This window comes from Phaenicophaeus curvirostris, chromosome 8, assembly GCF_032191515.1.
Source record: "Phaenicophaeus curvirostris isolate KB17595 chromosome 8, BPBGC_Pcur_1.0, whole genome shotgun sequence".
Lineage (NCBI taxonomy): Eukaryota > Metazoa > Chordata > Aves > Cuculiformes > Cuculidae > Phaenicophaeus > Phaenicophaeus curvirostris.
In genome coordinates, this window is record NC_091399.1 from 18,269,956 (window position 1) to 18,294,085 (window position 24,130).

Consider the following 24,130-nt stretch of genomic DNA (forward strand, 5'->3'; position numbering starts at 1 on the left):
AAGATAACGAGCCTCTTCCTGCTTCCTTCTCCACGCCTGCTCCCAAGATATGCCCAGGTGTGCTAATTATTTCACTAATGAGAGCTGCGCTTTTTAATGAGCTTTTTGCTGGCCTGGGAACGGTCACCGTCACGCCATGTGTGCCTGGGTGCAGCCAACCAGGGCTGAGCCAAGTGGGATGCACACATGGGGGACACAAGTCTGCTGGTGCTCCTCCTCCCTTCAGACGTTATGACAACACTGGAGCTGTGCAGGGCCTGGGGTTTCTCCCTCTTCAGGTAAAGACATCCTGTTCTACAGCCATCTAGCTGCATCACGGAAGCCAGAAATCTGTGGGGACCAAGGCTGGATGGCCACTTTGTCCTGTCCAAGGCATGAGCCAAGGCACGTAGCATCTCAGCTTCCATAAGCAGTGGGACAGAGAGGCTGCTGAGCCTCAAAAAGTTAATTGAAGGGTGCTCGTGGCTCCAAGTTTGGTGGCTGGAGCATCCCTTGGTGTGCAGCACCGGGGTAAAGAGGCACAGCTCCCTCATAGCACGCCTCCGCTCTAGAGCAAAAAGGCAAACTCTGCTGCTAAACAGACACACAGCAGGAGTTCAGGAGGATAACAACAGGCATCCCCCTCTGTAACAAGAAATGAAGGTGGAAAATAAGGAGGATAACATCCTTTGCTTTCCAGTGCCTCTCCTTTCAGTGCTGGCTGCTACCAACAGCTTCAAAGCCTCGGTCTTCCCTGCAAAGTGTTTATGCAAAACCAGCCCTTCCTTACTCAGCAGCTCTGCCTCTCGTGTATTCACAGCCATCTCCAGATCTGCTTACTGACAAGCACAGAATATTTCACTGCTTTTCCGTTTATTTTTCTTTTTTTTTTTCTTTAATCAGCCACAAAGAACCAGCAGACCGGTGGGAAATGAAGAGGACAATTTACTAGCTTCTGCCTCCCCAGCATAATTGCCAGTAGAGTCCCAGCCCCGCCGACCCTGCCACAATGCTGAAGCCACAGAGGCACCGCTTTCCTTACACCCCTGTAACTGCATCAATGCAGCAGGGAGGACACTGGGAGGTGGGTGACCTCCAGGCAGGGCTGAGCATCCCCACGGCTGCAGGACAGACCCACTGATGTGGTTCACCAAGGGCAACTTGGCCCTGCCAGGACCTGCTGGCACCCTCCTCCTGCCTGCCCACACCCCATCAGGGCAACCAACACCCAGTGCCGCCCACGGGGGCTCCTCAAAACCCTCCTGGGAGCTCTGCCAAATGAATCACAAAATGGTTTGAGTTGGAAGGGACCTTAAAGATCATCTCATTCCAACCCCCCTTCAGTGAGCAGGGACACCTCCCACTGTTTCAGGCTGCCCAAGGCCCATCCTACTTGGCCTTGGACACCTCCAGGTATGGGGCAGGCACAGCTTCCCTGGGCAGCCTGGGCCAGGTCCTCACCGCTCTCACCGTGAAGAAATTCCTCCTTCTGTCTAGCCTAAATTTGCCCCTCTCCAGTTTATAGCCATTCCCCTCTATCCTATCACTATGTGCCTTTATAAAAAGTCCCTCCCCAGCTTTTTTGTAGCCCTCTTCAGGTACTGGGATGAATGCATAAGGTCCTGTATGAGAGCACCATGCAGACACCTTCCAAAACACCTTCCTCTCCACATCTCTGGTGTCCTTGGCCATTTCAGCCAACAGCAACAACCATCAAGGAAACAAAGGCTATTTAGGGGTGCTGGCAACTTGGTAGTGGAAGGGTAAATCCTTGAAGGTTGTCTAGGAATCCCTGCTAACCCCATCACTCATGGACTACGATGCTCTGGTAGGACAAACCGAAGCATTTTGGTTTGGTTGCGGCAGGTTTTGAATGCTTCATTATGCTGGCAAAGGGTTTCTGATTTGGAAGCCAAATGAAAGGTGTTTGGAAAACATTTTTACCTTGAATTAAAAGAATTTCTTTTGGCAAATAGCCTCTCCTTAATTGTTAACATCTTCCTCCTGCTGCTGCTGCAGGTGAGCGTGGGATGCTAAAGCCAGACTAGATACATCCCACAGCAGATACATCCCCAGGAGGGGTAGGTGCTGAAGCTGGGCACGCTGGCAGCTGCCCAGCTGGGAAAGACACAGGTCCAGTTTGGCTCACTCACCAGTAAGGAACTCAGGGTCAGGTGTGGGTTCAGAGAGCTCCTCTTGGCACTGATTCTCCAGGGGCACTGTGGCCACCACCAGCCCATCCGGCAGCTGCTGCTCTAGGCCCCGGGCAAAGTTGTTCTGCCTGGAAGTTAAATGCAGAGAGGAGGGCAGGGCTGGAGGGCAGGAGAAGTGCCTGGGACCAACCCCACCAGCCGGTGACCCATCCGGAAAAGGTACCCAGCACCATGTCTTTCCTTTGGGCACAGGTTACAAGGATGTCTACTCCTGATGGAAAGCTTCAGACGCACCCTTCCCACCAGCCCCTCCACCTCCTGAAAAGCTTGGCCAGATGTGGATGGACTAGGCTGTCTCCTAAGGTCCAGCTCCAAGGTGTTTCCCATGTCTTCTTAGAGAAGACAGCAAAGTCTGACCCTGCTGAGGTCACCTCTCGCCATCCCAAACTCACCTGAATGTCCCTTTGAGCACCTGACCCGCAGCCACCTCCTTGGAGTGATTGTTGTAGCCATAGAAGATCTCCCCAAAGAGTGTCTGGTTCATGGGCAGCTCACGGGGCTCACCGCAGCCCCCTGCCTCGGGGCATGATTCTGAGATGAGTTGGCATGACCGCCCATCTGTGCCCAGCTTGTAGTCCTCAATGCACCTGGAAAGCCAGCACAGGGTCCACCACCAGCTGAAGCCACCATCAGGATGGACTGGGGCCACTAGATCACCCCGGGGAACAGAGGAGACCCTCCCTCCCAACCCTACAAGCTCCAGGTGGCATCAGCAAGGTCCAGCAGCACCTTGGGGGTGTCCCCATGGCAGGGGTGGTGTTGAGGAACTCACCCACAGAACATGAGGATGTTGTAGAGCAGGGGGTCCTCAGGCAGAGGGACCATCTGCTGCAGGCACAGCTGCTCACAGCCACCATTGAAGCCATCCGAGCAGTCCACACCAATGTGACGGTCGTAGCAGCCCGTGCCATCCTTCATGGGGCTCAGTCCTGTTGGACACTGGTGGCGGAGGAAGCGAGAGGTGAAGCCCCCAGGGAAGAAATCTGGCCCCAAAGGGGAGGCCTCTAGGGCACCGCTCTCCATTGGAAACCACAACCTGAGCAATGCTCAGGAGCACATTCTTTCCCTTCTGCAGCAAAACAGCTGTGGCAGTGACAAGGGACACATTTGAGTGACATGGGACCTCCTAGAGAGCCAGCAAGCAGATGGACTCTTGCTCTCTCATGCACGCGTGCAGCAAGGACAGGGACAGAGGAGCTGCCAGCCCCCAGACATCTCTTCCTGCTGCAAAACCAACCCCAAAATAACCATCCTGAGGTGATGGAAGGGGATAAAGGGTATAGCCCCTCCCTCCTCCACCATACCCCCTGGGGACATTTGCAGGTCCCTGGGGGCCCACGCACCACACAGCCTGTTGAGTCCAGCTTGCGGTCCGAGATGCAGCGGAAGTTCTTGCTGCAGCCCCCATTGTCCCGGGAGCAGTCACGAACGGGGCCAAAGGAGTCAAGGAGGACCTCGAGGCTGTCGAAGGAGGAGGAGGTCATCAGCTCTTCCCTGCGAAGGAGAAGGAGGTGTGTCACTGCTCTGATGAGACAGCACGAACGTGTGCACGACTGTGACTGCCATGCAGGTTTTTCCAGACCTCAGGTTTCCCTTGAGCCGATAGCGAACTGAACAGCAGCCAAGCTTTTGGAGAAGTGGAGGAGTTACTGAAATGATGAGGGCTACCTCTGAAGGCTCGGCGTTGCAGACACTAAAGCAAGGCAGGTTAACGGACATGAAGCTCCAACTGCAAAATGTGGGGTGAATGTCCCAGCTCTCATCAACCTCCACACGCTTTGGGGTTGGTCCTTTTGCTCCAGGGATGCTCCACCAGTATATTTGCCTCCTAAATGCCCTTACCCCACCGTGGCACCTACCTGACCTCCACCGCATCCTCCATCACTGTCATATCGGTCTTGCACTTGGCCGAGGGGTTGATGGCCAGCTCAGCTGGTGGGATGACGAAGCTCTTGCTCAGTGGCAGCCACATGCCTTCTCCCAGGGTGTAGGTGAACCTGCCAGGCAGTGCAGTGAGGGCTGGTATGAAGGGAAACGCTGAGCCCAGAGGGCTGCTCCTGCCCACACCCAGGACCTTGGACCCCCTTCTTGCTCTGCAGGGACACCAGCTTAAGCAAAGGCAGATGGGCAGGGTAAAGTGTGATGGCCTCTCTGAATGCACCCAAATGATGCTCAAAAAGCACATATAATTTAGGTAATTAATTTAGGTAATTAGGTAAGCCTAAACCTTGCTGTTATCATGGATGGAGAAGAGGAACTGGCTGCTGGGCATCCAGCATCACACATGGCAGCTGTGATAGGACTTTCCCAGCCATGCTTGCACATCCCCAGAAGGTGGCACAGGACAGCCACGCTCAGCCCCTGCCAGCTGGAGGATCAGCCTGCCTGTGTGGCTTGAGTCATATTTTTGAACCCCAAAACGTCCTGACCAGGTAGTCTTTACTCTTTTGTTCTTACCGAAAAATCTTGTCAGATGGCTGCTCGCCCAGCACCAAGTCAAAGCCGCGCTGGAAGATGGTGTACGGCCAAGGCCTGGAAGAGAAACCCAAGAGCATCACGCTGGCATCACAACCTCACTTCATATCACACAGCCCAAAAAACTTCACCCACTTAGCCCCCAGCTCACACACAGTGGGCTGGGGACAAGACGGCTCAAACCAAGCTGGGATACGGTCATAAAAAAGCCCCACATCCAAGATCTTAATTTTGGGGTTCCTACCACATCAGATCCTCACCCCAAATCCAATCTGCCAAAAGGTTGGTGGCATATCACATCCTCCCTTTTGGGGTATGACTTGCTCCAGTCCCACCCACTCACCTGGCATCTTCTGCAAGCTTAGGTAACAGCTGCCTAGCTCCTGTTATAGGAATTTGCGTCACAGCCACCGAATTGCAAAAAAAAACCCCAAAACCAAAACACAGCTGAACTCTCATTCTGTGAGGCTTTTGCAAGGAAGCATGTCAGGTCCAGGGCCACAGCTTCACCATATGCCTTACTCCCCTTGGGTATCACAGTCTCAGGAGGGGATCTCGGGAAGCCTCAGGCCCTGCAGGACTTTGCAAAAGGGACTGGAAGACAAGTTGGCAGTTAGGAGCCAAGAGGGAGGCTGGAGAGCTGATGACCCCATCTCCTCCATCCCTGCTGCTCTAGACAGCACAGGGTGAGGTGCAACCATCACAACTTGGTGGTCGGTGCCCTTCAGCGGGATGTCCATGGCCACAACACCTTGGCACGTGCAGCCCTTGCAGCACGGCCCAGCTGGCAGAGCATCACTTGCGGAGCGGCGCAGACAAAGCAGAGCAAGAGGAGGCACAGAGACCCAACTGCGACGGGCTTTGACTCAGACAACACAAACCCCACTCCCATATCCAAAAGCTCCAAATCTCCTTTGCAAGAGCTCAGAGCTGGGGAGGGAAAGGGATTTTCTAGCCCGTCGTATCGCTGCTGTTCAAATTTAGAGTGGGAGCATCAGGTGCTGCCGCCAAGCCTGAGGATTTTCTCCAGAGGCAATTACAGCTCTCCTGCACAAGCACTTTAATTTCTAATCTGAAGTTATTTCAGCAAGGACAAACAAAGAAAATATAAAAAACCCTCTGATTGCAGGATTACAGCGTGCCGTCTCATTTCCTCGCTGGGATACAATACCGTGTTCCCGGCCGGTCGGCTGGGAGCGGGGGATTACATTCAGCTCGCAGATTGGATTGTCCTGAATGAGGTCAGCTTCGGCCAGAAAGCGATGCGCGCCTTGCGTCTCGCCAACGCCTTGAATGCTCCACGCCTCCGCCTTCTAGCGCTCCCGCAGATGGGTTTTATTCTTGCTTTTCAGGAGCACGCAGGGCAGGGAACAAAAGCACAGGCAACGTATTGTTTCCCATCGACTCAGGTGGAAAAGAGGTTGTGAAGACCTCCTCGGCTTGCAGCAGAGCTCAACCCCAGGGCAGGCGCAGCTGCCAGACGACCAGACAGCACATCTGGCAAGCCAGGGATGCTGACATGTCCAGGACACGCAGACAGTGGGCTTGGACCTGCCTAGGAGATGGAAATCGGTGCCCAGGCCACACCACATCCACCCAGGGTGCAATTTCCAACAGTGGCTCAAATTAATGTGATGATGGCTTTGAGCTGAGCAAAAGGTCTCTGGGGAACGCAACATTTTGCACCATCCTGCCCTACTTTGCCGCTGCTTGGGGTCAAAAAAGGCCCACCAAAAGGAAGGTTTACCCTTTAGCTACATGCCTGCATGGCAGGGGACAACCACTGCTGCCCGGCATCACCAAGCCTGTGAGGATGCAGTACTTACCACAGGGAAGCCCCAGGACAGTCTCTATACAAGACCTCCAGCTCAACAAGAGGCACTTATCCATCCTCATCTACAATGAGGCTCTCCAGGAGCTCAGCATTGATATTCCCACCCACACATCCTTGCTGACTTGCGCCAACTGCTACAGAGGATGGGGCGAGATCTCCTATCTGAGGGACATCAAACCTCCCCCAGCACTGCCTTTTGCCTCTGCTGCTGTTTCACCCCTCCTTCCTCTCCTGTGCCAACAAGCATTGCGTCCACATGGCTGTCTCCCTCCCTGCTTTCTGTGATCACCGGAGGCACCTCGTTGCTCTGGTTTTTGTTGCTCTTGGCAGGTACTTTGGTTGCAGAAAGCTCATAAAAGAAATCAGGATTGATCAGAAGCAGCTTTGCAGCTGATCGGGTTGGATCAACGGGCCAGAAATGACAGCTCTTGGCTCCCTGCAAGCCTGGGCACTCAGGTAGGCATCTGAAGCAACAAAACAGGAGGTCAGCAGGGCAGCTGAGAACCAGCAAACTCCTTGCATTCAGTCAGCAAGTTCCCATTGCCAAAACGCTGCCAGTTCATCCCAGGGATGATCTTCAGGCCTCTGCTTTTTCCAGTTGGTCAATCAGCTATGCTTTGTGCCAGCTCTGGGTTTGAGTGAAAGCTCCTGAAATACCAGCTAAGCCCTCCAGACCCGGTGCTGCCGGTGATGCTCTGACCCACCTCAGCAGGCCCCTGGCCATGCTCGAACAGCAGTCACAAGGGGGTGAGGTCAGACTGACTCCCAGCATCAAGAACTGCACTCCTGCCAGTCCTTGCTCCCTGCTATACGAGACAGGTGAGATGAGGAATCAAGGCCAGGTGACCGCAGGATGTGGCAGTGAAAAGCTAACCGGGGGCAGCCGGTTTGAGAGGGGTTGGCAGGGGGGACAGAGGGGCTGCAGGAGAGGGGATTGGCCGAGGGCGCTGAGAAATGGCTTCATGTGAGTGTGGCTGAAATGCCACTCGAGGAGAAGGTGACTGGCTGTTACACACTCAAATAGGTAACTTCACACTCCCCAGCGCTCCTGGGAGTTTCTACCTGCCAGGCAGCAAGAGGACAGCTGTGACAAACCCTCTCACGGCAGCGCAGCACCAGCTCCAAGTATATACTGGAAGTGAGCAGCCCAGACAAAGACACTCACCACATCTGTTCACTGGTGGCTCAGGAGTTCAAACCCACTGCAAATGGTTCAGAAAAATCCCTGCAGCACCTAAGTCCCTCCTGGAGGGCCAGGACCCACTGCCCACGATAACCAAAGTGGGAACCCATAAAGACTCAACACCACCCTGGTGGGAGCAAGCAGAAAACAGCCGTGACACCAGCACTGAGCTGCCAACTTCTCCTGCTGCTGATGCCCATCCCAGCTCCTCCTCGACTTTGCTTTACTTTGCGATGGCTTTGCCTGGGCTTCAGCTGCTGATGCCTCTCCTCTTCCCACCTCCCCACCCCCTGCCATCCTTTCCAAGCAGCTCTTTATTAAAAATGCTAATGCCTGCACTTTCTCCCTGGGCTGCCTGTAAATCTGCGAGGAGAATGGGGCGGGAGGAGGAGGCGGATGGGCGATTTGGTGAAAGGATCTGAAAGAAAGAGGAGCTTTTTATCTGGCTGTCCTTCAAGCTCGCAAAGCCGAGGCACACAGCAGGAGATGGAGAGAGGCAGAGGGGAAAAAAAGAGAGAAAAAGGAGTGGGGGAAAAATAAAAGAAAAAATCAGAGGGGGAAAAAAAATGTCTTTAAGCAAAAAAAATGCTGTCCTTGCCACTTCAGCGTGTCCCCGGCTCCTCTGTGGGGTGGGGAGTGGATGGTGCATGGGGACGGGACAGGAGAAGTGGCTGTACAGCCAGGGAAGGGGATAACTGGATGCAGAAGAGAAGTGGCACCGTGGGGAGGGGAGGTAGATGAGCAGGGCATGGGCTGTTCCACTAATTCGGGTTCTGTGCTGGAAAAAAGTCTGCAAGTCTGCAGGGTGGGGAAAGGGGCAATTTGGCCTGTATGGGAGTGGGGCTGGGATGGTCCTTGCTTGCCTCTTGCTAGAAGAAGATACCCAACCAGACACATTTGCCAAATCACCTTAAACTGGCCTAAAACCTCCCTGTGCTGGAAAGGGCATATTGAAAGGGCACGTACTAAAAGACCCCTTAAACGCAGGCCGTCTTAAATCTCCTCGGGGGGTCTGAAAAGGGCACTCAGACAGCACCTGGCATGAGGGATCTAAGGGCCGAGATGAATAACTACAAATGTGAGCAGGTAACAGTTTATTAACTAAAGGCCGAATGAGCTGCTCTGACTTTTGTTCTGTTCATCCCATGAAGCAGCCACAGGAACTTGGTTTGATGAGCAAAGATGAGGCAGGGTTGGTTGGATTGCTGGAAACTGCATCCTACCCAAGAAACGTTAGAGTAAGAGCCAAAAAACTAATTAACAATGCATATCAAAGCCAGATTGTGAACACACAAACAGCACCAGCCAGATTTGTTTAAAATAGCTAGAGTGGCACAAAAACTCCAGTTGATCAAATGTATCTGCTAGCCATGATCATAAAGACCTTAATTTTTTTAAAAACCGACAAAGACTTAGGGATTGGTTGTGTTGGGGAAAAGATGTACCACAGCAGCATGGGGCTCAGCGCGGTACCCAAAATACACACAACAAAGCCTCACTGCCATCACCAATAAAGTTCAAAGATGAGCTCACCTTTACGAGCAAAATTGTTCACTCACTGCTGAGTGAACAGACACCAAGTCAACCTGCAATCATTACCAATAAAACCAAACTGATAGCAAACCGATATAAAACAAAGGGTTGAAATGAGTTTTCAGGTAAAAGCACCAGCCTAGGAAAACAGAAGAGGTCACAGCCAGACCACATCTCTCCCAAGCTCGCTGAGGGACCTGGCAGAGTCCCCATGTCCTGCTTTGCTGAGCCTCCCCTTGCTAAGAGCAGATGTGGCTTCTCCAGGGACTGACTTGCCGCCTGGCTTGTGCCACCCAAGGCTGCAGCACATCGCTCCAATATTAGAATCATAGAATCATAGAATAACCAGGTTGGAAGAGACCCACCGGATCATCCAGTCCAACCATTCCTATCAAAATATATTGGAGGGGTTAGGAGCGTATTAGATAAGCAACGGTCAGAAATGATTCAGGTACAGTTGATCTCGCCTTGGGAAAGGGGCAGAGAGTAGAGGATTTGCAGATATCTCTTCCAGGTAAGCCTATGGGCAACCTTGCTAAGTTAGAGCTGGGAGCGAGCCGATGAGCGTAACAGAAGACAGCGTGGCCTGGCAGCAAAACCCCTGTCCCCAGAATTATAAATATCAGGTTAAAGTTACAAGTAATTCATTTAAACGGGCTCTGATGGTTCTGCTGGACCACAGACATGACCCTGTGAAGGCCAAGGAATCACAAGGCACACCTTGTACAGGTAGAGGTGACCTCCATGATCACAAGCCCTTGCACCAAGCAGCACCTGGACACCAGAAACAGATCATAGAACAGGATCATACAATCATACAATCGCTAGGTTGGAAAAGACCTTCGAGATCATCAAGTCTAACCGTGCCTGTCCACTACTAAACCATATCGCAGCACAGGAAAAAAAATCCCCATTAAACATCAAGCTAACCTGGGCATCACGATGCTTCGTGTGGACATGCTTCCAAGAGCCCCTGTAAACACTGCAAGCTGCGGGCAGGGATGGTTGAGTTAAGCATGGTTTCAGCTGCTACTATCTTCCAAAATAAAAATCTGCAAGTTCACGGAAGAAACACAAAATGACCTTGGTTTCAAGCAGTTCGAGAGAGGAGCTCTGAAAGGGTGGTGCTAAAAAATCCCAAACGCTGCAGCACCGGAGCCTTCTCAAGGGCTCAGAGGACTTTGACAGCCCCACCGTGATCTAGGGCTGTTGCACCTTGAGGAAAGAGACCTGCTAGGTTTCTCTACCCTAAACAGAAAAATATGTTGGAAATGCTGCATATAATTTGTCACAGATAATTTTGGTATGTAAGAAGAGACCTAAGAAGACATGTACACTGGCCAGGTGTGAACACTGCTGCAGGGGGAAAGGCAGAGGCTCATGCATGAGCATGACGAAGGTTCCCATGGGGACATCAGTCTGGAACTGGAGCCAAAAAGCAGCCCCAAATCCCCTGCAGAAATGGAGCGGGTCCTGAGCACCTTTCAGCTTAGCGTTGCTGGGCTAAAGCTGCATCCAGAGCTGTGAGCTGGTCCAGAGGGCTGCAGGAATGGATTCACCCTTCCTGCCCTTGGCTTCTCTCCTGCTTGTTATTATCCATATTCTTTCCAAGTTCGGCTGTAAGGAGCTTTTTCCTCCCCTTTCCCTTCAGAAGATGGAGCAGCAAGATCAGGAATAAGCTAGAGAAGAGCAACGGGCATGGGAGGAAAGTGTGAAACTGCAGTCCCAGGCCCAGGAGCAACAGAAAAGCAGGGGGAAAGGAGTAAATGTTTCTTCACCTGTGCTTATCCCTTCTCCCTACCTGCCTCGATGGGAAGAGTGATTTGCCCCCTTGCTTTTTGCAAGGTGGTGGGTCCAGCACACTGCCGGTAGCTCCAACTGAGGCACCAGCTGACACCAAATCCACAGATGCTTGTGGGTGGCTGTGAGATCTTTCCACCGTGAGATGCTCCTAAACCCAAAACATCCCAGGCAAGTCCCTGGCAGAGGGAATACCCTGGCCTCGTACACCCTGCTCTCCATCACTCTGTGCCTCTTGGGCACTGACGGGCACGGAGGAGCTGGGGCCATCCCTGCTGGACACACGTCCCTTGGGGATGAACAGGGCAGGGAGCTGTATTTCTGCCTGTATTTTCTCACCCTCGCAGTGGTCTGCGGAACCCTGACCACACCACTCACCACAAGCCCGGCACAGGGCTGTGTCCCAAGCATTGTCACATCCCCGGCCTGGCTCTGGACTCTCACAATGACAGCTGCCCTTGTCCCCAACAGCCTGTGCTCCACACTGAGCTTAATCACTAAATTGCTTTTAAAATGAAAAAAAAACAACAACCCAAACCAGATAGGAGGCTGGAGATAAAGCAGCGGGGCTCTCCTTGGAGCCCAGTTCAAAGGGACGCAGCTGGGACCGGCTGGCGCAGGGAGCCCCCCGCAGCTGCCATCCTCCTGCAGCAGCGCAGCAGGGGCGCCGCCAAGCCCAGCCTTCCACGTTTTTCTCTTCCCGCTGTGAAGACTAATGACTTCAGAGAGGGCGTCCTGCCACATGTGGGGATGCTGATGCTGTGGCACAACGGGATGAGGGGAGGAAAAGAGGGGTTGAAGGTGCCAGTGCACATGAGGCCACTAAGTTTTGGGGGTGTCTTGGCTTTCTGCAGACTGCCAATATCCCTGGAAGCCTCTGTCTGCACGTCAGAGACCCATGAGCATCAAAGACTAGATGGAGCATCCCCCAGGGGTCACAGACAGTTGGGAATGTTTCGCAACCACACCACATTGGTGCCAAAACATCAGAAAAAAATCCTTTTGCATATCCAGGGGTGTAAAGCTTGGAGCAGACAGCGACCTCACACACCCAAACCGAAAGGCCCATGAAGCGCAGGATGTCAAGAGAGCGCACGCAAGTGGAAGAGGCGCAGCCTCGATTCTCTCCAGGGGGCGTTTACTCTGGAACGATGGCCTCTCCTACATCACCTCTGATTATTGCAAAGAATCAAAATCCTTGCCTCCCGCAGACCTGCTGCAGAGCTCAGCTGTGCACTGACCTTACGATTCATGGAGATGCCTCTAACTCTTTTGCCCAAGAGGATTCACCACAGCCTTGCTGAAGCCCAGCAGCTCACGCAAGGACGTTCCACGCCTGGGCACGTTGCCACAGGCGCACTCACCCCTGGTTCGTTCCCCACTCGTTCCGGATGCAGAGGTGCTTGTGCACAGGGTCCTTCATGTAACCTTCATAGCAGAGACACTCACCTATGGAGAGAAGGAGGGACATGAGGGGACAAGGCTTTCCACGTGCACCCTTGTCACACCCAGCCTGTAGCTGCCCGGGGCACCTGGTACCTCCCCACCAAGGCCAGGCCGAGCGAGCGGAGGTGAGCCCAGCTCCTGCTTAATTAACATGTAGAAAGTGCTCCAGGTTTGAGCTCATGCTTAAGCATAAAGGCTGCTGTGGGATGACTCTGGCATAGAGCATGAGTGATGCGTTTTAAATGCTCTGCTCCCAAAATGAACTGCACGCTGATGATGCTCATCATGATGCTGGCACCAGACCAAGGCAGCAAGGTGGACGTGGAGGAGCCAAAGCCAACTCACTGGTCAAAAGCACAAGAGAACCTAAAACCCACTGGGAAAATGATCTGATCCAGACACCCAGACGCCCACTTCAGGATGCTCCGAGTAAGAAACGGGGGTTGCAAGATACAGGTTCCCAGTCCTCACAGAGAGGATGCAGACACCCCAAGAAATGAGCTATGCCAGCCAGGGAGCTGCTAACCCAGACAAAACAAAGCTTCCAAACCCACACCCCCACCCCACCTACCAGTCTCGGGGTCACACTGATGCTCGCAGGGGTCGAGGAGACGCCGGGCGCAGAGGTCCAGGGCCCAGGGCCCGCTGGAGTTTTGCTGGGAGAAGAGGACGACCTGCGCCGGGTTCAGCCAGTCGCTGGCATCCAGCTGGCTCCCCTCCAGCAGGATGAACCGGCTCCCTGCCGCCGAGAGGGGAGGCAGCGACAGTGACCCACTGCTGTCCTCTCCATCCCATGATCCTCCCCTGTATCCGATAATGGACCACTCCATCCCATAATGGTCCTCTCCATCCTGCGATGGATCCCTCCGTTCCATGTCCACCTCTTTCATCCCGAGATGGTACCCTCTGTCCATGCCCATCCCCTCTGACCTGCAACGGCCACCCCCATCCTGTGCCTGTCTCCTCCACCCCATGACAGCCCTCTCTATCCTCTGCCCATCCCCTCTGTCCCACAACAGTCACCTTCATCCCACATCCATCCCCTCAGGCTCATACCTGTCCCATCTGTCCCACAGTGATATTCTCCATCCTGTGAAGGTCCTTGCTGTCTCATACCCGTCCTTTCCATCCTATGCCTATTGATTCCATCCCGTGAAGGCCTTCTCCCTCCAGTACCCACCCCCTTCATCCAATGATAGTCATTTCTTTCCTGCGCCTGTTCCTTCCGTCCTGTGCCCATCCCCTCTGTTCCACACCTGTACTCTCTATCCCATCCCTATCCCCACGCCGTCTGTCCCACAACAGCCATCTCCATTCCACACCTGTCCCCTCCATGCTGGTGTCCTCCATCCCACGCCTGTTCCTCTGTCCTGCACCCATCCCACATCCATCTTCTCCATCATCTCCTCCTTCCCTCCGTTTCAGCTTTCAGAGGAGAGCAGGAGAAAGGGGTAGGAACGTAGGGTGCTCACCATCAGCGATGAGGTGCTCAGGGACGTGGAGAGTGATCTTGACAACAAGAGGGCAGCTCATGTGGGAGGAGCACACCAGGCTGATGACACAGCTCGTCACACTGATGAGGGTCAGAGTGGTCTTGTTCACAGGGCTCCGGGGGGAGCCCACTGCAAAACATGAAAACACAGTCAGTCCTGAGATCCAAGGCACCCGGGAAGATCCTGGGGTGCAAAGACCCTGCCCAGCTCCCTGGAAATCCAGCATCAATCCAGTCAAGTGGAGTCACGTTGGATTTTCAAGAGCAAGAAGCAACCTTTGCCGCGGCAGCGTATCTATCCTGCCAGCTCTGTCTCCCGCAGCGTGGGCTCTCCCACACCCCTGCTCCACCGCACACCAAGACCTTTGAGCCACAGGACTTTAAAGCAGAGCAAAGACATCGAGGAGAAGAAAGGTAAATGCAATATCCTTTTCTTTTTTTCCTCTCCTTCTCCTCAGCCCTTCTCTTGGGTTAACTTTGCCATGACAACATCCTCCTGGCTGCCTTTGAAAAAGCACCTGAGAGCCCTAATGTCTCAGGGCATACAGGTCTTTGACTTTTCATCTCTCGGCTGAAGAAGTTGAGTAGAAAAAAGCCAGCCGGGGTCTGAGCCATCCCCTGGGGAGACAAAGCCTGAACTGGCCTCCCAGCACCCAGCATGGTTGCTGGGGGTGAGGAAGATGTCTCCAAGGCCACACAAAAACAAGGCACTGTGCAGAGAAGGAGGGAAAACAGACAGGATCTCTCCTCTCCAGGGGCAGAAACCTCCCTAAGAGATAGTGCAGGGTGAGACTCCTGCCCAGGGACCAAGCGTGTCTCCATCCTCCATCGCACATACAGCTCGGTGCTGGAGCCAACCTGCGGCACTGCTACGCTGAGCAGCAGCACAGGAGCTCATGGGCCAGCCTTTGAAGTGTGTTACTCATTAATACACACCAAAGCCTAGCAGAAGCCTCCAGCAAAAATCAGAATATATTTCATCCTCTGCTGAGAAACTCCACCGGCGAGTGGCAGCAGCCTGCTGTGTGAGCTGGGACCGGTGCCTGCCCACGGCAGCCCAGATCCTGCCTGCGTTTCCATCTTTTCCTGATGGAAAGTCTTCAAACCCAGCGAGGCAACAGCAAACAAGGCAAAAGGGGCCACAGCTCACCACCCATCTCCACACCCACACCCACCTCGGCTGCGCCTCCGGCTCCGCGAGGGGTCCGTGTAGAAGGTCAGCTGGGGATCAGTGTCTGCCTCCGTCCCCGAGTCCCCCTCAGGGTTGAGAAATGCTGATCCGGCTGCAGGGGACAGCAAGTGTGGTCACAGCAGGGCTGGCACCACGTCACCCCAAGTAGCCACATCCTATGTCACCCCTTGCCTCGAAGAGCTGGAGCCCTGTCTGCCAGGTGCAGTGGGGACAGCATCTTCTCCTCTTCCCACCACACAGGGCCCTGCTCCCTGCTCCAGCTCCCAGTAACTTGCAACTTTTCCCCATGGCCTTGCTGGTATCATAAAACATTTGCCATGGGCAACACTGTGCAACCAACCAACCCAATATCCTTGCATCCTTGCAGACACCACCTTTTCCATTTATCCCCACCCAAACCCTCATTTCCATGTTCACGCGTAAAGCTGGCCCTGTTTCTCCATCCAGGTGAGTGGTTGGAGCAGTGGATGAGTGGAAGCCCAGTCCACTCCATCTGCCTTGAGGACCACCCTACCTCGTGCCTTGTTGTTGATGCGCTTGCGCTGGCTGCTGGAAGTGTGGGACAGCAGCGTGGCCTGCTGGTGGTTCGAGTCAACAGGGCTGGTGGCGATGATGTTGTCCTTGTACTTGTTCATCAGGGACAGCTTGGCATTATCGCTCCCTGAGCAGGAAGAATTGAAGGCAAAATCTTTCAGGGACAAAGATTTCTTAAAAGGAGGGAGGTGAGACAGAAAGAGATTTCCTTGGATCCATCTCCAGCATCTGCATGAGGCAACCAAGGTGCCATGGGCAATGGACCGAACTGCATCCTCAAGAGCTCCTCAAAGCCTGAAAGGGATGGACACCTCCATCAAGCTGGCCAAAAGCTGAGATCTAGCATTCAGCCTCTCAGGGCACTTCTGCATATGTAAATCTGTAAAGAAAAACCCTGGAGAGCTTTAGGAATCATGCAATAGTTTTCCCAAACCATGTCTCAGTTGAGAAGGCTCCAGTTAGATGGCTCAGTTGGTAAGAGGGCCAAGAAGCATCTGTGCTATAAGCTTCAAAGAATCCCTGCTGGCGATCAGAAGACTGTGTTAACTCTGAATCATACTGATGGCAAGTGCAATTTTGCTACTAAAAACATCAGCTGAAGAAGACACCAGAAAACTTGTCATATGGAACAGAATTTTGAGGGTCACTGCAGGGGTCTCTCAGAGGGGACACTGTTCTGGTTCCCCATCGGGCCATGGGAACCACAGCCCTTGCCCTCAGAGTTCCCCTCTGTGTTGTTCCAGTCACATCCCACTCAAGTGCAGCCACTGCAAGATCAAGCAGCTGCAAGGTCTCCCAGCAATGGAAGTCCCTTCACAGTGCCACCAACATCTCACACACAACAAAACCACAGAGAAATGGGGAAAACGTTCAAGGGAAAACATGGAATGACGGAGAAGAGATGAGGCAGAAAGGATCCTGCTCAGCCTATGTCCCCCTGTCCCATCCCCACCTGGCGTGAGGTCCATGCTGGACTTCTCATTGCAGCCTTGCAGCGAGTCCAAGGTTCGGGTGACCTGGCTAGCAAAGTCCTCCCCACCGTTCATGCACTCGCGCTGGAGATGGTGCCGCAGGTCAGTGATGTCGTACTCGTAGCCGTCTAGGATGGGGGTCTCGCGGATGCTGAGCGTCCCGCTGGAGTTGTGGCCCTGCACGCGGGCGTTGCGTAGGCTCTCCCGCCCGTGGCCCCCGATCAGCACCGAGGGGATGTAGTGGATCTCGTTGGCTGCCTCGGCACTGGCGCTTTTCTGGGGCTGCGGCACGCGGCGCCGCTTGCACCACCGCCGCCGCGTGTAGAGGATCATCACCAGGCAGAGGATGGAGAGCAGCAGGGCGATCATTCCTCCCTGCGGGCACAAACGCGAGCAGGGCTCAGCTGGTGACCAGCACTGGCCACCCTGGGGATGCAAATTCCCTGGGGAAGCTCCAAGGTGGTCAAAGCAAAGACAACAGTGAGAGGAGCCCGGTCACGCTGAGAAGGGGGTGCTGGCCTGGGGAGCGCTCAGCATCGGTCAAGCCCGCTTCAAGCTGGACCAGCTTTGAAGTCACCGTCAAGGCACAAAAAAGCAGCATTTCAAGCAGAGTGTGTTTTGTTTCACTCTCCCGCAACACGTCTTTGAAAGCAGAGATCAGATTTATTCCAGGTAAATGCACCTACGGGCAACATTTTCTGACCCATTTCCAACCCGTTTCAGTGCTGTCACTCTCAATCTAGGGAGGTTTTCCCAGGGTATCCCGCAGAAACTGCAGCACAGATTAAAGGAGATCAAGGCTTGAGACAGCCTGATGACCAAAGCATTGTTTGGGGAACTCCTGTGGGGAAAGAGACTGAAAAATCTCCTGCCCTGAAGGGAAAGACCCTGAAGCTGCACCCAGCCTTGCCACCTCACCACCACCCCCAAGGTCACCCTCCCGCGGAGATATCATCACTGCACACAGAGAGAGGCGGTGAGATGAAAGCCCATGCTGGCCCTTTCTGTCCAGTCTGCCAAAAATAATAACAATAATAACAATAACAAAAAGTGTATGGAGCCAGCTAAGAGCCCCATGTCCATCCACAGCTCTGGTCCTCCTCCTCTTTCCTATGCAATAGGTGATCTTGAAAAACTAAAATAATAGTAATAATCTGCTCCATTAGGACAAAACATTAAGGGAATTATTGAATGAGAAGCAGAGAGGTAGCTGGGAAAGGAGCTCTAATGGCCATTACAGTTTAACTCTCTTTCATTCCCAGGATAATGGAGCTGCGATGCACACTCTCAGCCTCCTTCCAAACTTTCTTTAAAAGAAAAGAATGAAAAAACAAAGAGACTCCAGTGATGAAGGAGACGAGCAGTCCAGCAGAGCAGGGGGGTCTGGCTGGCATGGGTCCTCAGCCCAGAAGCCTGCAGCTGGGAGGACTGGAAATGCCTTTCTGGGACTGGAAATTGGCACTGGATTCCTGCCGAGCTGTGCACAACCTGAGTTTTTCAGTGGTAAAGTCAGGGGCCAAGTCTCTACCACATTCCAATCCCTCTGAGTTTCTCTGATCCATAAATAAGTGGGGGCTATCCCCATCCCCACGGGAGATGGCCTCCCAGGTCAGGGCTCTCTGTCACTCCAGGCACCACAGGATAAAAAGGATCTAAAGCTCCTGAAGGGTGTCCAGAGGAGGCCACGAAGCTGCTGAAGGGTTTAGAGAGAAAGCTGTACAAGGAGCGGCTGAAGTCACTTGGTCTCTTCAGCCTGGAGAAGGAGAGATTGAGAGCAGACCTCATTGTGGTCCCCAGGCTTCCTCACAAGGGGAGGAGGAGGAACAGGCACTGAGCTCTCCTCTCTAGTAACCAATGACAGGACCTGAGGGAATGGCAGGAAGAGCCAAGGGAGGGTTAGGTTGGACATTAGGAGGAGGTTCTTCCCCCAGAGCACTGAAACAGCTCCCAGGGAAGCAGTCACAGCACCACGCCTGACAATATTCCAGAAGCTTTCAGCCTCAGACATATGGTGCGAATGGGGTGTCCCATGCAGGAACAGGAGCTGGACTCAACGATCCTTGTGGGTTCCTTCCACCTCAGGACATTCTATGATTCTATGATCCCTGCAGAAAAGCCGCCTGTGGCCAATTCACATTTCAAGAGGCTCCAAAGTAAGGATGAAAACCAGCGCTGGAGTCCCCTCCACTCTGTGCTTATTGAAGGGGGTCAGGGCACCACCTCAGAGAGCCGGTTCTTCACTGGAGCACAGAAACCCTATTCTGCCTTCATCCCTCCCCACCTGGCCCTTGCACAGTGGCTGCGAGAGGAGCCCTGCGCTGGGCAGGCACGGGAGTGCTTCTCACACAGTCCACGTGCGGACCGCTGTCACAGTGGATACAGCCTCTCGCTCACACTTCTTCTCTTGGCAACCACTCAGAAAAGAAAAAATCAGCCTTGAAAATGCCACGTGATCCTGACTCCTGGCACAAAAGCCAGGCTCTGTTTGTCAGGGCATAAGGATGTGACTGGAGAGGAGCTGAGAGTGATGGGGGAAAGAGAGAAAGGGAAAATTCAATCTGTATTTACATGTTTTGGTACAGGACCGATAAGCTGCAGACACTGTTCTCATCAGCTTGATAATAAGCCTTGTTTCAGGCACTCCCAGGCCCATCTCAGTATTCAGCAGCACCCATGAAAACTAAGACCATGGTGGCACCGAGGTGATGCACCCACAGGGGAGCAGATGATAAAAAAACAGAAGACAGTCTGAAATGGTTTTTTGTGGGTGGCTTTGCCAGTGATTATTTTTTTTCCTCAAGACTAATCAAGCACAAATGATGGAGGAGAAACCTGGCCTAGGGCTGCAATCTGGAAGAGCTATCGACGCTCTCATTAGGGTAGGGACCATTAAACAGCCTGTCTGCAGCCTCGGAAACACATTGTCTCCAACTAATTATCTTTCAGTGGCACAACAATTGTCAGATTCTTCAGATTTTTTCCAACATAAGAAAAAAAAACAGCAACCAACAACCCACAGATCCAGCTCCCAATACACACTGATCTCTGCCATCAAAACCTTGTTCTGGTCTTTCTGCAGGGAGGAGGAGAGCTGTGCAGCCTCAGCGCATGGGATGCTCTTGCCTTCCGCATGCTGCAAACTCACGACTATGGGGTTGCCGTGCTGTTAAAGCGGTGGTGACACTGCCCAGTGACACGGTGACACCCACGGCGTGCGGCACAGCAGGCACTGGGCACCATCCACAGGGCACAGGGCTCCTGACAACGTCAATGGGAATTGACCTGAGGTTAAGGTGGTTGAGACCTTCAAAGCCCAGCACGCCCTGGGAATAAAGGCCCCCCTACAAACATACTTGCAAAGTGATGCAAACTAAGGCACCTAGGCATGCAGCATCGTCTGGAGAGGCGCTTGGGACATCTTAACCAGCCCCTAAAGCTCAGCCAAGCTCCCTATCCGAGGGCAGCTGGAGACAGATAGGGAAAGATATGGTTTTTCAAGAGCCCCTTTATTTTCTACAGGTTCCTGAACACCTAAACGGGGGCTGCTTTTCCACCACGTACCATGACAGAGATGTGGAGGATCCTCAACTCCTCCTCCGCCGACTCAGTCTGGGGCTCATCCGTGGGGTCAAAGCCGGGCAGGTTGGGGGCTCCATCTTGGTGGTGGATGTGGAAGAGCAACGTGCCATTCTCCAGCCACTGCTGCCGCCAGCGCACCAGCGGGATGTCATCTGTGTTGCCCGAGATCTCTGCAAAAGCAAGGCCAGTCACACATAAAACGTGGAGGAGAGCGTGATGGGGGACAGTCGCCTCTTCCCCAAAACGGGCGGAGGAGCCAAGGGACACACATGGCAGGCTCCCTCTGGTCACCTCCTGCCAGCACCAAGGCTGCCTGTACACAACTCACAACCAGATGGGCTAAAAAGCAGAGAAAAATCATATTTCTGGGTAAAATCCAGACATGAGCCCCTCAAAAATCCAAATGTGGTGCAGGGACAGAGCACTTACTGACAATACCTCAGGCCAGAGCTGGGGAACCCAGCAGCATCCTTCCAGCTGCAATTTGGATGGGTTTCACCCACGTGCTTCGTGTTAAGCACAGCTCCGGCATGGGGAGCGGCAGATATCAGACAGCGTCTCAGCAGCACTAATGGGATCATTGGGACCATTATTGCGGATAGAAAATATTTCCCACTGGAAAAACACACATGGCTACGATCGCACCTGCAGCTCTGGCTCTGACTGAGGTGCATTCAGAGGTTTTCAGTCTTCAAGCATTTGTTCAGCTCCCCACATAGGACTCAGCCCTGCGATCAGCAGATGTACCCGCATCTCCAAACTATCCAAACTATCAGGGACATCCTATGGCTGGGTCTGAGCAAAAGGGAGGGTGACACCAGCCCATCCCGAGGAGAGATGGGCGCTGTGTCAACCACCACCTCCATCTTAGACCAGATCACCTTGTTTTCAGCCAGCAGCTCGAGCCTTGCCATTTTGCCAGAAAATATCAGCTTCAGCTTCAGTTGGAATGACCATTAAACACATGATGAGCTTCTTGGGAAGACACAGCTTTCCCTCCTGCCTCTGCCCCGTGGGAACAGCCCGGCCAGACCTGTCTGCTCCATCTTCTGTGCGTTTTGATGGCAACAGGATAGAGCCCGGCTCTCTTTGCTAATGACCTTCTTTATTTTGCTTGCTTCATGCTGCCTTCAAATGAAAACTTGAATTCAATTACAGTGCCAAAAAGCAACATTTTAAATTTACTGTTAATTAATTTCACTAGGCTGCCTTAAGTGAGCCAGCTGCTGGGGCAGGGGGGGATGCATCGAGAACAAGGTTTATCCTCTCAAACCAATTTGATTAATCAAAAGAAACACATAGCCTCAGCGAGCGAATTGGCAGATCGTTTCTGCTCAGCAAGTGTCATATTTCTGGTGGTAACCAGTGCGCTTTGAGTGTCCCAAGCAGAGACGCTGAGCTTTCTTGGATGCCACCAGGAAGCAAAACTGAGAGGAGTTAAAGCACCTAGGAAGCCACAAGCATTTTTAAATTCCCTCTATCCACTGAGCTGTGAGTTCAGGCACATGGATCCCCTTTGAAAAGTGGGTCCCAGGAGCCGGGAGGGCTTGAATTAGCAGATCTCCTCCCCTCCCACCTAGTCTTTATTCATGGGCTGAAAGGGGAAACAAGGTTTCCTGCTTCCCCAACTCCCCATGGCTTCTCAACTTCAAATGAACCAGCTCAAATGAAAGAAAATATCCTCCCCGCACCTGCCTGCTAACGTGAAATTAGAAATAATTAAGGCAAGAGCTTTTATGCACAACAGGAACTCAACATACTGACATTTGGAAAAAAGTAAATACCAGCGTTCGCTCCATTGTAAAGAGTGAAAATAATAGATACTAAGTATATGACATTATGACATTTAGAAAGCCAGAGTTAAAGATGTTTTCCCCTGATCTGACATATCACTTAAAACCAGCACCCTTCAGCTCATTAATATTTGAGGAGGACTCCTTGATGGAAGTTATTTAAATGATTAATAGATTATAGTAAATTTAAGCTTTAAAATAGGTTGTCATAATTTCAAATTTATTTAAACAGGCTTATTCTTAAAATGAAAAATATATTTCAATAAAAAATGGGTTCTTGTTCTAAAAGAGTGCAATCCAGCCACCGAGCCCAAATGTGTTTTCCTCTCCCACCAGACATTATGATGTGACCCCGTGGCTGCACCACACACAATCCGAAGTGCTAAGAACAGAGGAAAACACCCCAGAAATCAACCCCCTCGCACCAAACCTGCAGGCTATGACCCCTCCATCACCACACCGCTTCATTGCCTCTGCCCCTGCCTGGGTAAAAGCTCTTGAGGCAGCACCCATGTGAGAAAGCTCCATCCTTGGACCTCCTCCTCCTCTTCTTGAGGGTTTTAGCAACACTCCAGCTGCTCCTAACCCACTTCGTTTCTACATGAAAAAGTTATATATATAAATGCTTTCCTGCATCCGTGAAGTTCTCCCGGAGTTTGCTTAAAACAAGACCAAGCCAAGATCAAGACCAAGCTTCCTCCCTAACACAGCATCTCTTCGCTCTCTGTTCTCCTAACCAACGCACTCCACTTTTATCTTTGCGTCCTTCTCCAAGCAGACATCTCATCACTTGACGTACGATGCTACAGGGACCCATGGAGCCAACCTGAGCCATTTATCCGGGTGCTGTAGGGGCTCAGCTCTGCTGTGGGGCTGATGGGTGCCAACCCTGCCCGCTGGCTCACACCAGGAGACCCCGAGGGAGGTGGAAAGGTGTGCAGAAAGCCAAAAAAAGGCGATCATTTCAAGTTCAAAGTTTGAAAGATATTGATGATAGGCCTGGTCCCTGTACAGCTTTCATTAAGGCCTTAGCTACGAAGCCATTAGTACCAGTATTAACTTCTTGCTCCTCTGTTAAAAAATAGACTGCCTGAGTCAGGGGTTAATAACAAGAGGAGACCGCTAATTAGGCTACGCCACATTCACCTGGTATCAAACGTGGCCCAGATCCTCCGTATCTACAGGAGCAGCAGCCTCCAAAGACCCTGGCTGATGCCTTCAACATAATGGCCGTGGCTGCTCCGCTCCCAGACCATCTGCGAGGGGAAGGAGAGGGAAAGGAAAGGTTGTAGAGGAGCAAACCAAGGATTGGAGAAAGTCCAGATGAAGTTGCTGCAGGTGGGTGGGTTTACACCCGCTTCATTACTTGATCATCCCAAATGACCCCATCTCCCAAGGACGGCTGTCCAACCCAGAGCAAATCCAGTCCTTCTGGAGGTAATACCTCTCCATCTCCCACTTTTAGGAGGAAACACCTCCCTCACAGCCCAACTTTGCACCTGAGCTGGTGCAACATTGAAATGGCAGCCCCCAAGGCCAACATCTACATGTTCCATTCCTGTGTCCTCGTCCCTCACTGAGACCTCAGAGCGTGGCAGAAGGGAAAATACACATTGAGCAACTCTCCTTAAAACACACACACCAATGTAACGGAAAAAAACCCAGAAAAACAATTTTCCTTTCTATTTGGAAGCATTTTGCATTAATAGATGCCTCTGATTAGTCAAATGAACTCCGCTATAATGTCAGTCTCTGCAGACCCATTCCAAACAGCCAAGCGCAGATTTTATCTTGGACTTACATTTCCTTGTTAACGTTTAAATCTGCCTTATTTTCCACACAGAACCTGAACCTTTATTGAAGTTCCCCATCAGCTGAGGGTTTCCTTTAAAAGGGCTTTCACTCAGCCATCACAAGCCTGGCTTTCCAGTCCTCCAAGGGTCTCCAACGTCTCAAGTAACTCAAGAGACCTCCCCACCACGAGCCACTTGCATTCTGTGTTGGGACCTCAGAACTTGATTCCCATCAATTCAGATGTCAAAATGCATATCCTCATATTTAACTCATTTTTACTTCCGAGCTTTTAGTGACACATCTTTCATGAGA

General features: G+C 52.5%; 1 protein-coding gene across 3 annotated transcripts in view; it reads right to left on the reverse strand.

Annotated features, from left to right (window-relative positions):
- The window catches only part of ASTN1 (astrotactin 1), a 58,766-nt gene that overhangs the window by 17,128 nt on the left and 17,508 nt on the right, over window positions 1-24,130 (reverse strand). For 2 of the 3 annotated variants that reach the window (XM_069862634.1, XM_069862632.1), the window contains exons 3-15: window positions 20,214-20,401; window positions 16,634-17,027; window positions 15,662-15,808; window positions 15,131-15,238; window positions 13,936-14,085; window positions 13,035-13,202; window positions 12,382-12,466; window positions 4,650-4,724; window positions 4,052-4,189; window positions 3,536-3,686; window positions 2,965-3,131; window positions 2,585-2,779; window positions 2,133-2,260 (exon numbers count right to left, since the gene is read on the reverse strand). In XM_069862634.1, the coding sequence (XP_069718735.1) occupies window positions 2,133-2,260; window positions 2,585-2,779; window positions 2,965-3,131; window positions 3,536-3,686; window positions 4,052-4,189; window positions 4,650-4,724; window positions 12,382-12,466; window positions 13,035-13,202; window positions 13,936-14,085; window positions 15,131-15,238; window positions 15,662-15,808; window positions 16,634-17,027; window positions 20,214-20,401 (2,094 nt within the window). The remainder of the gene's footprint in view (window positions 1-2,132; window positions 2,261-2,584; window positions 2,780-2,964; window positions 3,132-3,535; window positions 3,687-4,051; window positions 4,190-4,649; window positions 4,725-12,381; window positions 12,467-13,034; window positions 13,203-13,935; window positions 14,086-15,130; window positions 15,239-15,661; window positions 15,809-16,633; window positions 17,028-20,213; window positions 20,402-24,130) is intronic. The other variant, XM_069862633.1, reaches the window with a different exon arrangement.